The sequence below is a fragment of the Rana temporaria genome, chromosome 8, assembly GCF_905171775.1.
Source record: "Rana temporaria chromosome 8, aRanTem1.1, whole genome shotgun sequence".
NCBI lineage: Eukaryota > Metazoa > Chordata > Amphibia > Anura > Ranidae > Rana > Rana temporaria.
The window spans coordinates 176,307,822-176,320,016 of NC_053496.1; the positions used below are offsets into that span (position 1 = coordinate 176,307,822).

Consider the following 12,195-nt stretch of genomic DNA (forward strand, 5'->3'; position numbering starts at 1 on the left):
AATTGCAGATAAAAGCACAGAAAAATGTACTATGTTAATTGCTTACCTGCTGTGTTTTTCTTTTTCATCAGTTTTTTCCCCTCCCTTGCATTGTAGGTTTATGTGTCTGTGAGGCTTCATGTACACAGGACGTTTTTATAACTGCTCCTAAATTATTAAACTTGACAGATAGTAACCCACATTTAAAACGTCCATTTTGCCACGTTTACATGCCGCGTTTGCGTTTAAAAAAATGTTTTAGTTTTTTTTTAAATGACGAAAAATGCCTATAAACAAAATGCTGCTAAACGCAGGTTACCGCGTTTAGTCGTGTTTGGTGTCTGAAACCTGGAAATCTTTGGCGTGTGAACCCATTTTTTTAATGTAAAGAGTGGTAACTGCGCTGTGAAATGGAAGGGGAAAGTGAGAGAGAGGCAAGACCAAAACTGCAAGTCTCGCCCCAAAACAAATAAAGTGTCTAAGTAAACTGACCAATCTGTGAATCCTAATATATAAAATGATTATATCTAACAGTGAAACAACACATATAATACATCAAGAGAAAATGTGCTGGATAAATTGGTGGGAGATTTCAAGTCTGTCGTTTAAACAGCTTAAACTCAAGGAAAGTTCTTGATTTCTCTTCTAATATTACCTCTAGGATATATACAATCAAACCTTTTATTATATGTAGCACCGCCCATGTGGTATAGATTTTTCAGTGCCCTTGTGGGCTTCAATATGTGAGCCAGACTACCTGGGAGTTTAGTATTAAGCTTAATGCGCATATTGCTAACATTAAAAAAGGGTACAAGAATCACAGTGTCTCATGGCAATATGATCTTGTACACAATAGGGACCCGTGTGGGATCCTGTTTGTGGGTATAGATCATTTTGTTCCCCCCTGGAGGGGTAGTCTTAAAGTGGTTGTAAACCCCAAAAAATTAAAATAAATTTAAATAAAAATCTGCAAGACAAAGGCATAATGGTATGACTAGCATACTAGCTCATTATGAATTACTTACCTTAGATCGAAGCCCCCCTCGTCTTCCCCTCCAGTCGCAGACATCTCTCCCGGAGGTTACTTCTGGGTATCGCTGCTCCGGCGCTGTGATTGGCCGAAGCGGCGATGACATCACTCCGCACATGCGCGGGAGCTGCCAAAGCCGGCATTATCCTTTCAGAAAACTGGCATTCTCAGTGCGCCTGCGCCGTAGACATCGGTGCATTATTTTTGCCAAATATCTCCTAAACCGTGTAGGTTTAGGAGATATTGCAAACACCTACAGGTAAGCCTTAAGCCTCGTACACACGATCAGTCCATCCGATGAGAACGGTCTGAAGGACCGTTGTCTTAGGTTAACCGATGAAGCTGACTGATGGTCCGTCACACCTACACACCACCAGTTAAAAAAACGATAGTGTCAGAACGCGGTGACGTAAAACACAATGACGTGCTGAAAAAAACGAAGTTCAATGCTTCCAAGCATGCGTCGACTTGATTCTGAGCATGCATGGATTTTTAACCGATGGTCGTGCCTACTAACGATCGGTTTTCACCTATCGGTTAGGAATCCATAGGTTAATTTTAAAGCAAGTTGGCTTTTTTTTTAACCTATGGTTAAATAACCTATGGGGCCCACACACAATCGGTTTTAACCGATGAAAACGGTCCATCAGACCGTTGTCCTCTGGTTAACCTATCGTGTGTACGAGGCCTAAATCTAGGCTTACCAGTAGGTGAAAGTTGTTTAGGTGGGTTTACTTCCATTTTAAAGTAAGGGTATTTTCTAAAATGGAGACCAGGTGGATAGATATTCTCAAAAGTTATACTCCTCATGGCCTCAACGTAGATTGGGACGTCAACTGCTTTATTAATAAATCCTAGATTTTTTGTTTAGATTTAGTCAAGTATATTTTGTTTTTTGGTTAGATTGTTAGTGTTAATAATTTGACAGCTGTGTTTACCGTGTCACGAAGTTTGAGCTCACACCTCATTCTATTCCTTTAGTTGTAGTTTATTGAAGGTATGGGAACACAATTGAGCCACACAGACGTTATGTCCGGTGTGCATAGCGATACATTATGCCCTCCTTGGCTCCGGCTATTGCAAGTGAGGCTTACGTTTAGTGTTGAACCCAGATCGAGGCTTGGATTTGTGTTTTGAGCCACATGGTTACTTTAGTGAAAGCGAGGCTTGGCTGGGTCTACTTGCTTAAATAGCGATGACAGAAAGTGTTTCCTATTCCCCAGTGTTTCCTGCTGCAGATTATCTTGCCTGTACTTCTATGGGAATGTGCAAGTGCAATTTTTTAGCCCAAAAAAAGAAGGTTTTACACTATTGGAGCTCCTTTTTGTTTTAATTTGGTTCACTGCTAGTTTTTCTGGATGGCCAGAGTCTAAATGAGAAGGAACCACACATGCGACGCACACCATCACTGCTGTTCTCCTTGGATCTTGTTAATGGTGGATGTACTAAGGCTTATGTGACCTTCTGTAATTAGAGGGTCCCTGTTTTGCGGTAGGAGTACATCTTAACCACTTAAGGACCAGCCCATGTACATATACGTCCACAATATGGCACGTACAGGCACATGGGCGTATGGGTACGTCCTCGCCTATTAGCGGGTGGGGGGTCCGATCGGGACCCCCCCGCTACATGCGGCGGTCGGGTCCGCTCGGGGAGCGATCCGGGACCACGGCGCGGCTATTTGTTTATAGCCGCTCCGTCGCGATCGCTCCCCGGAGCTGAAGAACGAGGAGAGCCGTGTGTAAACACGGCTTCCCCGTCCTTCACTATGGCGGCGCATCGATCGCGTCATTCCCTTTATAGGGAAGACACGATCGATGACGTCATTCCTACAGCCACACCCCCAAACAGTTGTAAACACATACTAGGTGCACCCTAACTCCTACAGCGCCACCTGTGGTTAACTCCCAAACTGCAACTGTCATTTTCACAATAAAGAATGCAATTTAAATGCATTTTTTGCTGTGAAAATGACAATGGTCCCAAAAATGTGTCAAAATTGTCCGAAGTGTCCGCCATAATGTCGCAGTCACGAAAAAAATTGCTGATCGCCGCCATTAGTAGTAAAAAAAAAAAAAAAAATAAAAATGCAATAAAACTATCCCCTATTTTGTAAACACTATAAATTTTGCGCAAACCAATCGATAAACGCTTATTGCGATTTTTTTTACTAAAAATAGGTAGAAGAATACGTATCGGCCTAAACTGAGGAAAAAAAATGTTTTTATATATGTTTTTGGGGGATATTTATTGCAGCAAAAAGTAAAAAATATTGCTTTTTTTTCAAAATTGTCGCTCTATTTTTGTTTATAGCGCAAAAACTAAAAACCGCAGATGTGATCAAATACCACCAAAAGAAAGCTCTATTTGTGGGGAAAAAAGGACGCCAATTTTGTTTGGGAGCCACGTCGCACGACCGCGCAATTGTCTGTTAAAGCGACGCAGTCCCGAACTGTAAAAACACCTTGGGTCTTTAGGCTGCATATTGGTCCGGGGCTTAAGTGGTTAAAGTAAACCACTTCTACCTATAGGTAAGCCTAGAATAAGGCTTACCTATAGGTAGTGGAAATATCTCCTAAACGTGCGCCGTTTAGGAGATATTTCACTTGTAGTCCACCACAAATGTTAACAGGGAAAAACTAAACTGAGTGTCGTTTCTTCCCCAGCCTGTGCCGTGAATTGCGGCTCTTGTGCGCATGCACGGGAGTGACGTCACGCGGAGTCCGCAGCACGGAAGGAAGAGGAGACAGAAGATGGACGCTTCCTGCAGCGGGGACATTGCTGGATTCTTTTGCAGGTAAGTGTCACATAATGGGCTAATATGCGATGCATACTAGCCCATTATGCTTTACATTGGCAGGCTGTCGATGTAGCAATCGATGTCGATGTGTGTCGGTGGCTTTCTTAAGGTGGGGTATTTCCCTTTCAAGTTCACGTTTCTTAACACTTTATATGGAGTTTCTTCCATTCGTTCCACAGCCATTTGACTTTGTTTTAATAGCCTCTAGTGATTTTGGATTTCATAGAAACTCTTTTTCACCCTTGTATTTTTCAGCAAAACTCACCTTCTTTTGTCACATGAATAAGAACGCTGACCCGGATGAAATCTCTGGTGGTCAAGGCCACATTTTTTAAATGAAAGAATTCCTGTCCTCCGAAAATGAATAGGGATGCTTACCCATGTGATTTCTCTGGTGATCATCATCTAGGCTCTCTTTCTTATGCGGCATACACACAGTCTGAATTTCCGACAAGAAATGTTCAATGCAAGCTTGTTGTCGGAAAATCCGACTGTGTCCATGCTCCATCGGACATTTGCTGTCGGAATTTCCGACAACAAACGTTTGAGAGCTGGTTCTCAATTTTTCCGACAACAAAAGTTCTTGACCGAAATTCCTATCGTGTGTAGCCAATTCCACCGCACAAAAATTCTACGCACGCTTGTAATCAATTTGACGCATGCTCGGAATCACTGAACTTAATTTTTTTTTCTCGGCTCGTCGTAGTGTTGTACGTCACCATATTCTTGGCATTCACATTTTCCGACAACATTTGTGTGACCGTGTACATGCAAGACAAAAATCCACGGTTTTGTTGTCAAAATGTCCGATCGTGTGTACGCAGCATTTGAGAAAGATTTCCCGCACTCTAAACATGAATAGTGATGTTCAGTTGTGTGACTTCTCTGGTGTTTCACATGGTTTCTCAGATTTAAAGATTTTCTGTGCTCTAAACATTAATAGTCATGCTTAGCCATATGACTTAAAGAAAAGAACACAGGAAAGCGCACATAAACACTTTAATACATATAAACAAATCCATAAAAAAGTTTGGATTCACATCTGACATTAAGAAGAGGGACCTTGTACCCAGCCGTATGGCCACAGAGGGAAGGGCACTGATAGGATGGAGAAATGAGGACTCACTCTTGCACTTAAAGCATAGTGTGACTTCTCTGGTGTTTCACAAGTTGTCCTTTCCGAGTGAAAGATTTCCCGCACTCTGAACATGAAAAAGGACGCTCACCAGTGTGAATTATCTGGTGTCCAATAAGGTTTTCATTAGAAAAGTAAGATTTCCCGCACTCTGAACATGAATAGGGACAGTGTGACTTCTCTGGTGTTTAACAAGATAATCTTTCTTGTTGTAAGATTTTCCACACTATGAACTAGAATAAGGATTCTTACCCGTGTGGCTTCTCTGGTGTCTCACAAGGTTTCCTTTCAGAGTGAAAGATTTTCCACACTCTACACATGAATAAGGATGCTTACCCATGTGACTTATCTGGTGTCTAACAAAATCTCCTGTCTGATTGAAAGATTTTCCGCACTCTAAACATGAATAAGGACGCTTACTCCTGTGACTTGTCTGGTGTTTAACAAGGACTACTTTTTGAGTAAAAGATTTCCCGCACTCTGAACATGAATAAGGACGCTCACCCGTGTGAATTCTCTGGTGTTTCACAAGGTTTCCTTTCAGAGTGAAAGATATTCCACACTCTACACATAAATAAGGACGCTCACCCGTGTGAATTCTTTGATGCTGAATAAGTTTTCCTTTCCGAGTAAAAGATTTCCCGCACTCTAAACATGAATAAGGACGCTCACCTGTGTGACCTGACTGGTGTTCAACAAGGGCTACTTTTTGAATAAAAGATTTGCCGCACTCTGAACATGAATAAGGACGCTCACCCGTGTGAATTTTCTGGTGTTTCACAAGGTTTCCTTTCAGAGTGAATGATTTCCCGCACTCTGAACATGAATAAGGACGCTCACTCCTGTGACTTGTCTGGTGTTTAACAAGGGCTTCTTTTTGAATAAAAGATTTCCCGCACTCTGAACATGAATAAGGACGCTCACCCGTGTGAATTCTCTGGTGTTTCACAAGGTTTCCTTTCAGAGTGAAAGATATTCCACACTCTACACATAAATAAGGACGCTCACCCGTGTGAACTCTTTGATGCTGAATAAGTTTTCCTTTTCGAGTGAAAGATTTCCCGCACACTGAACATGAGAATAGATGGTCACCTCGGTGATCTCCTTCATGGGGTGAGGAAGATTCCTCGGGATTGGAAGGATCTGTTGATCTATCTGCAGTGTGAGATCTTACATGGATATTTACAATCATAGTATGTGATTGATGAGAAGATTCCCCCTGATCAGAGGGATCCATTGATGTCTCCGGACAGGAAGGTCTGTGATGTATATTTTGTGTATTTGGATTTCCTCCTGGAGGATCCTGTGTGATGACAATATCTTCTGACTTACAATCAGCAGATAATAGAAGATGTCTCTCCGAGGAATTCCTCACATTACATCCATCTATTGGAAAAAAAAAAAAAAAAATAGTAAAACATTTCAGTAGATCACAAATGACTGGAGTTTTATCTTTACCTTCGTACGAGTGAATACGTGGAAATGCCGATCTCACAGCTGACATTATATTGAGGAATGGAGATGGACCTTTCATATGGCCTTCTCCATGTCTGTCTGTTCACCTGCAAGGTGATTAATGTGGCCAGTCTCTGGGTGGAGACCAAACCTGATTTAAGCCAGCCAAGCCTGCAATCTCAGTATCTCCTCATTTGTTGGGAACATCACGTTATATTGAGGAATGGAGATGAGACTTTCATATGGTGTACAGTATCTCCTCCTCATTTGTTGGGTACATGATGTTAAATTAAGAAATAGAGATGAACTCTTTATATGGAGTACAGTATTTTCATCATACTTGTTACGTTCAAAATGTTCCTGTTTTTGTAAATCATCAAGCTTAGCAGGTCAGTGTGTAACAGAGGTATGGACACTAAGTAAAGCGCTGCCCTTGATTTTGCCTAGTGTCCAACCTCCTAGATGCAGGGCATATACTCAGAGGTAAGACTGCCTTTTTTTTAACACCCCCGCCTCCCATGTGCTTAAGGCCAGTGTTGTCTGAGGATTTCTTGTTGTATCAAAAAGAAATGAGGGGAATGGATGTGGGTACAAATTATACTGCAAATCACTCACAGGAATGGTCCCTTATGCTACTAGAAAGGGAGCCACGCCTGTCCAAAATGGTCCAAGTCGGTAATTCCCTACCCAGTATTGAGAATCCCCAGGCACTGAAAAGGGAGAGGTACCCAGGCCTTCTCCTACCCGTAAAGAGGAAGGGACTGAGGTGGGGCAAAGATGTATGGCAGTTCCACCCTGAGGAGAGTGAGGTAGAACAAAAAAAAAAAAAAAGAAGAGGGGTGGCAGTAAAAAGATCAAATGTTTTTGTTGGTCCTTATACACCGTTTCAAATCTTTATTGTATGGACAAACAATTGAAGGATTGCTGCCCCAGTCTGGAGATCTCTGTAAACAAATAGAGGGGATTGAAGCCCTGTACACACGGGCGGGAATCCCTTGGGGAAAAAAACGTTGGTTTTCCCGGCAAGCTTGCCTTGCACGCCGAGTGTACACATGGCCATTCAAAAGAACCAACGTTCTTTTGAATGGCAAGAACGCGGTGATGTCATCGACTAGGACGAGCCTGCGCTCGTCACATTCGATGCCGCCATCTTGCTACACACTACACTGCCCTTGTATGCTACCGCGAATGCATCAAAGTCTTTTCGAGCATGCACAGGTTTACCTTGGACAGGTAAGCATACACACTCACGGTTTTCTCGTCAGGAAACACTCTGCCGAGAATCCCGACGAGAAGAATAGAGAGCAGGTTCTCTATTTTTCTCGTCGGGATTCCCGTCAGTTTCCTCGACGAGAAACCATACACACGCACGGTTTTCACGGCAGAGAGCTCTTCCAGCAGCTTTCTTGCAGAGAAAACCGGTCGTGTGTACGAGGCTTAAGACTAATAATGTATCCCTTGTATTTAGGACCAGGGCCGTGCTATATTGTGGGTATGTGAGATCAGATGATGTGAAGATCTGAGAATTAACATTTTTTGTTAAACTACAATCCTTATACTCAGAAGTAAAATGAGACTATGACCTCTTTCTTCCACAGTGCCTATACTTACTTGTGTTGCTAAAGTGAGAAATGTCATCCTGTTCACTCTTCATAATCATTCCAACCTCCTCCATGGACGGCTGATCACCCCCCACATACGACTCTTCTTCTTCCTCTTTAACCTCAACTTTTATATTAATCTGTTCTTCACCCTAGGGAAGAAGAGAACCACGTTTACTTGCCTTCCTCCGCTTCCCCCAGCAGATGGTGATCCCCTACACTTCAGCGATAGACTGTCCCTTAGCGTCATTACATCCAGTGCAGAGTTATGGGCTGGGTATTGGGTTAGTAAATATTCTTTACTCTGTCCCCTTGACCATTGCAGTGAGGGTGCAATCCTCCTGCAAGGGATCATTTTTAAGTTTCCTGAAGTTGGGCTTTAACTGTCCAATCACAGATTGGGGGGAGGGACATCTGTAAGTGTTACTGACCTGCAGCAAAGTAAATCAGTTCTACTGTTCTGCCTATTTCAGAACAGATCACATGCTGGTTTCTTGCAAATCCAGGGAGGCAGGGATTTAACCCCTGGTGGGGAAGCATCATCACAATGGCTTGGAATTACACCAGCAAAGACGGGCACCACGTCATTCAGAGTGTGACGCCCATTGGGGGAACACAATGAGGAAGAGGACCCAGGATCTTGTGTGACTGGAGCCGAGACCCACAGGGAAAGGGGACATATAATGATTTTTTTTTTAAAAAGCAATAAAAATGCAGATAAAGGAGCTGGAGATGGACATGGAGAGGGGCAACAAAGTTTGCAATTCAGATGTAAAATTAAATATTAAAACAAGAGAATACATAGAATGTCCTCTCATTTTTGAGGTCTACATGCTCAGTCCCACCTACCTGATGATGGTGGGGGATGGTTTGAACTTCCTGTGTGGAATACAGAGGGCGGTGAGATCTCTCTGGTGGGTTCCCATTACTGGATCCATCTGTAGAAAACACACACACTGACTGAATACATTGTTTCTATGTGTTTATCAGATGATGGGGGATCTAGGTGGACCCTCCGTACTGCTCTCTCCTTTACAATAAAGTCTCCTCTTACCCGGTGATGTGAGGGGCGGCTGATTCTCCATCATGACGTCCTTGTAGAGATCTTTCTGCACTTCCAAGTATTTGTTCTCCTTGGAGATATTCCCTGTGACATCCTGACACCTTATAGGAACCTGACACACACAATGATACAGTCACCATCCAGACACATCCCTTGTCTGTTACTGGATAATGTCCCAGAATTCCCGGCACTGCTCACCTCTCCTGTCAGCAGATCAGTGATCTTGTTGGTGATTTCTTGAATCTTCTGCATGTTGTTTCTCTCAAGAATTGAGGAGTGAGGTGGAGGTACAGCAATGGAGTTCTGGCTTCGACCCCATCGTTCTGACATCGCTGGATACATCCCATGTATAAGACCTTCAATACACGTTATCTTCACTGCAGCATATTTCTATTAAAGGGGAAGAGCAGAATACAAGGAGTGAGGTCATGTGATCTCCCAGAATCCTCCTCACCTCTACGGTCAGGTCTGTGTTTTATTACTAGAGATAAGAGTGATGTCATGTGACCTCCCAGAATCCTCACCTCTCCGGTCACCAGGTAGATGATCTCCAGGGTGAGGTCTAATATCCTCTCAGTCATGTGACTCGGTTCCTCCTCCATCCTCATTGAGGAGATCATGTGATCCACACAAGACTCTGATCTCTGTAGACAAATATAGTGGCCTTGTTGGTCATTGGACAAGTAAAAATTCATTGTAAACCCTCCGTCCAAAGGTGAGGGAGGTATACAACCATGTTTGTGTTGTGTGAGTAAATAACAATAATATTCAACATGAAAACCATGTGTTGATTATATACACTCATCAGCCACTTTATTAGGTACACATTACTAGTACGGGGTTTTGGCCCCCTTTTGCCTTGGGAACTGTCTTAGGTCTTGTGGCAATAATTCAACAAGGTGTTGGAAATGTTCCCTTTTGTCCATAGTGACATGATAGCATCACGCAGTTGCTGCAGATTTGTCGGCTGCATATCCATGATGCCAATCTCCCATTCCACCACATCCCAAAGGTGCTCTATTGGATTGAGATCTGGTGACTGTGGAGGCCATTGGAGGACAGTGACCTCATTGTCATGTTCAAGAAACCAGTGGTGAGATGATTGGAGCTTTGTTACATGGTGCATTATCCTGCTGGAGAAGATGGGTACATTGTACTCATAAAGGGATGGACATGATCAGCAACAATACTCGGGTAAGCCGTGGCATTTAAATGATGCTCAGTTGGTACTTTATCCCCACACCATTACATCACCACCACCAGCCTGAACCGTTATTACAAGGCAGGATGGATCCATGCTTTCATGTTGTTTACGCCAAATTCTGATCCTGCCATCTGAATGTCACAGCTGAGATTGAGTAGGGTGACCACGTGTCCCCGATTGCCCGGGACAGTCCCACATTTTGCAGGTCTGTCCCGGGCACCTTCATTCCAGGATAATACAGTGTCCCGGAATGAAACTGACACAGCTAGCCCCCGGGCCAATCTGATGCCCCCAAAAAAGTCCTGGCCGAGAATGCCTGGAGGAGCAAAATCCCCGCCCCCTGCTTGTGATTGGAGAAATCATAAATCCTGTCTCTTGTGTCCAATCACTGTGCTGTGATTCGTTACATCACAAGCTGATTTTTGGGAAGGGGGGTGTCCCTGAATGGTAGTTTGGAAATGTGCATTTTTCCAGTCTTCTATTGCCCAATTTTGGTGAGCCTGTGTAAATTGTAGCCTCGGTTTCCTGTTCTTAGCCGACAGGAGTGGCACCCAGTGTGGTCTTCTGCTCCTGTAGCTCATCTGCCTCATGTTGTGTGTTCAGAGATGGTATTCTGCATACCTTGGATGTAGCGAGTGGTTATTTGAGTAACTGTTGCCTATCATCTGGAACCAGTCTGCCCATTCTCCTCTGACACCAACAAGGCATTTTCCTCCACACAACTGCCACTCACTGGATATTTTCTCTTTTTCGGAACATTCTCTTTGCGGGAGTACTCGTACTCCCGCAAATACCCCCGATACCGAAATAGAATACTCCCCCCCCCCCCCGCCGCATCCCCGCTTGGTTAATACGGGCGGGGAACATTACAGCTTTCATTTGAATAGCTGTAATGTTTCCCGCCGCGCCGCGTATAGACACTCCCCCTTGCTCGGGTGAACTGTCCAATCCCGAGCAAGGGGGAGTGTCTATACGCAGCGCGGCGCGAAAGACTACAGCTATTCAATTGAAAGCTGTAATGTTCCCCGCCCGTATTAACCAAGCGGCGGCGCGGCAGCATGTACGGTAAGGGGGGCATGGCTGCATATATGGGGGGACATGGCTGCATATGGGGGGGACATGGCTGCATATGGGGGGGGGACATGGCTGCATATGGGGGGGGACATGGCTGCATATGGGGGGGACATGGCTGGATATGGGGGGACATGGCTGGATATGGGGGGGACATGGCTGGATATGGGGGGGACATGGCTGCATATATGGGGGGGACATGGCTGCATCTGTGAGGGGACATGGCTGCATATATGTGGGGGACATGGCTGCATTTGGGGACACATTTAAAAAAAAGTATCGGTATCGGCGAGTACTTGAAAAAAAAGTATCGGTACTTGTACTCAGTCCTAAAAAAGTGGTATCAGGACAACCCTAGTTGTGTGTGGAAATCCCAGTAGATCAGCAGTTTTTGAAATATCAAACCAGCCTGTCTGGCACCAACAACCATGCCATGTTCAAAGTCACCTAAATGCCTATTATGATGCTCGGTGAACTTCAGGAAGTTGTCTTCACCATTTGTACATACCTAAATGCACAGAGTTGCTGCAATGTGATTGGCTGATTAGCAATTTGTGTTACCAAGCAACTGAACAGGTGTACCTAATAAAGTGACCTGTGAGTGTATATAGGAGTAGAAAGGCAGACATAATGGGGGTTATTTTATAAAGTAATATCTTATTACCTCCTCTGCTTCCAGCTCCAACGTCTTCTCTTTATTACCTCACAACTCACTTCTCTCACCAGGAACTTCCTGTCCAGATACATCACTTCCTGTTCAGACCCTTACATCACTTCCTGTCTCCATGTCACTTCCTCCCCTACAATCAGGCTCTTCCTGTCTCTACATTCCACCATGAATTGTCGTTTTGTTCCAC

At 44.0% G+C, this 12,195-nt stretch overlaps 1 protein-coding gene across 2 annotated transcripts; it reads right to left on the minus strand.

Annotated features, from left to right (window-relative positions):
* Positions 1-4,791: 4,791 nt before the first annotated feature.
* On the minus strand, positions 4,792-12,195 carry LOC120909522 (gastrula zinc finger protein XlCGF57.1-like). Of its 2 annotated transcripts, XM_040321294.1 has the most exons (7): positions 12,003-12,195; positions 9,588-9,707; positions 9,262-9,453; positions 9,055-9,175; positions 8,850-8,938; positions 8,011-8,152; positions 4,792-6,330 (listed from the first exon to the last, which is right to left on the minus strand). In XM_040321294.1, exons 2-7 carry the CDS (start codon positions 9,681-9,683, stop codon positions 5,171-5,173), a joined length of 1,800 nt encoding a protein of 599 aa, XP_040177228.1. In that variant the 5' UTR covers positions 9,684-9,707; positions 12,003-12,195; the 3' UTR covers positions 4,792-5,170. The 2 variants fall into 2 exon arrangements, with proteins under 2 accessions (XP_040177228.1, XP_040177229.1); XM_040321295.1 differs by lacking the exons at positions 8,850-8,938; positions 9,055-9,175.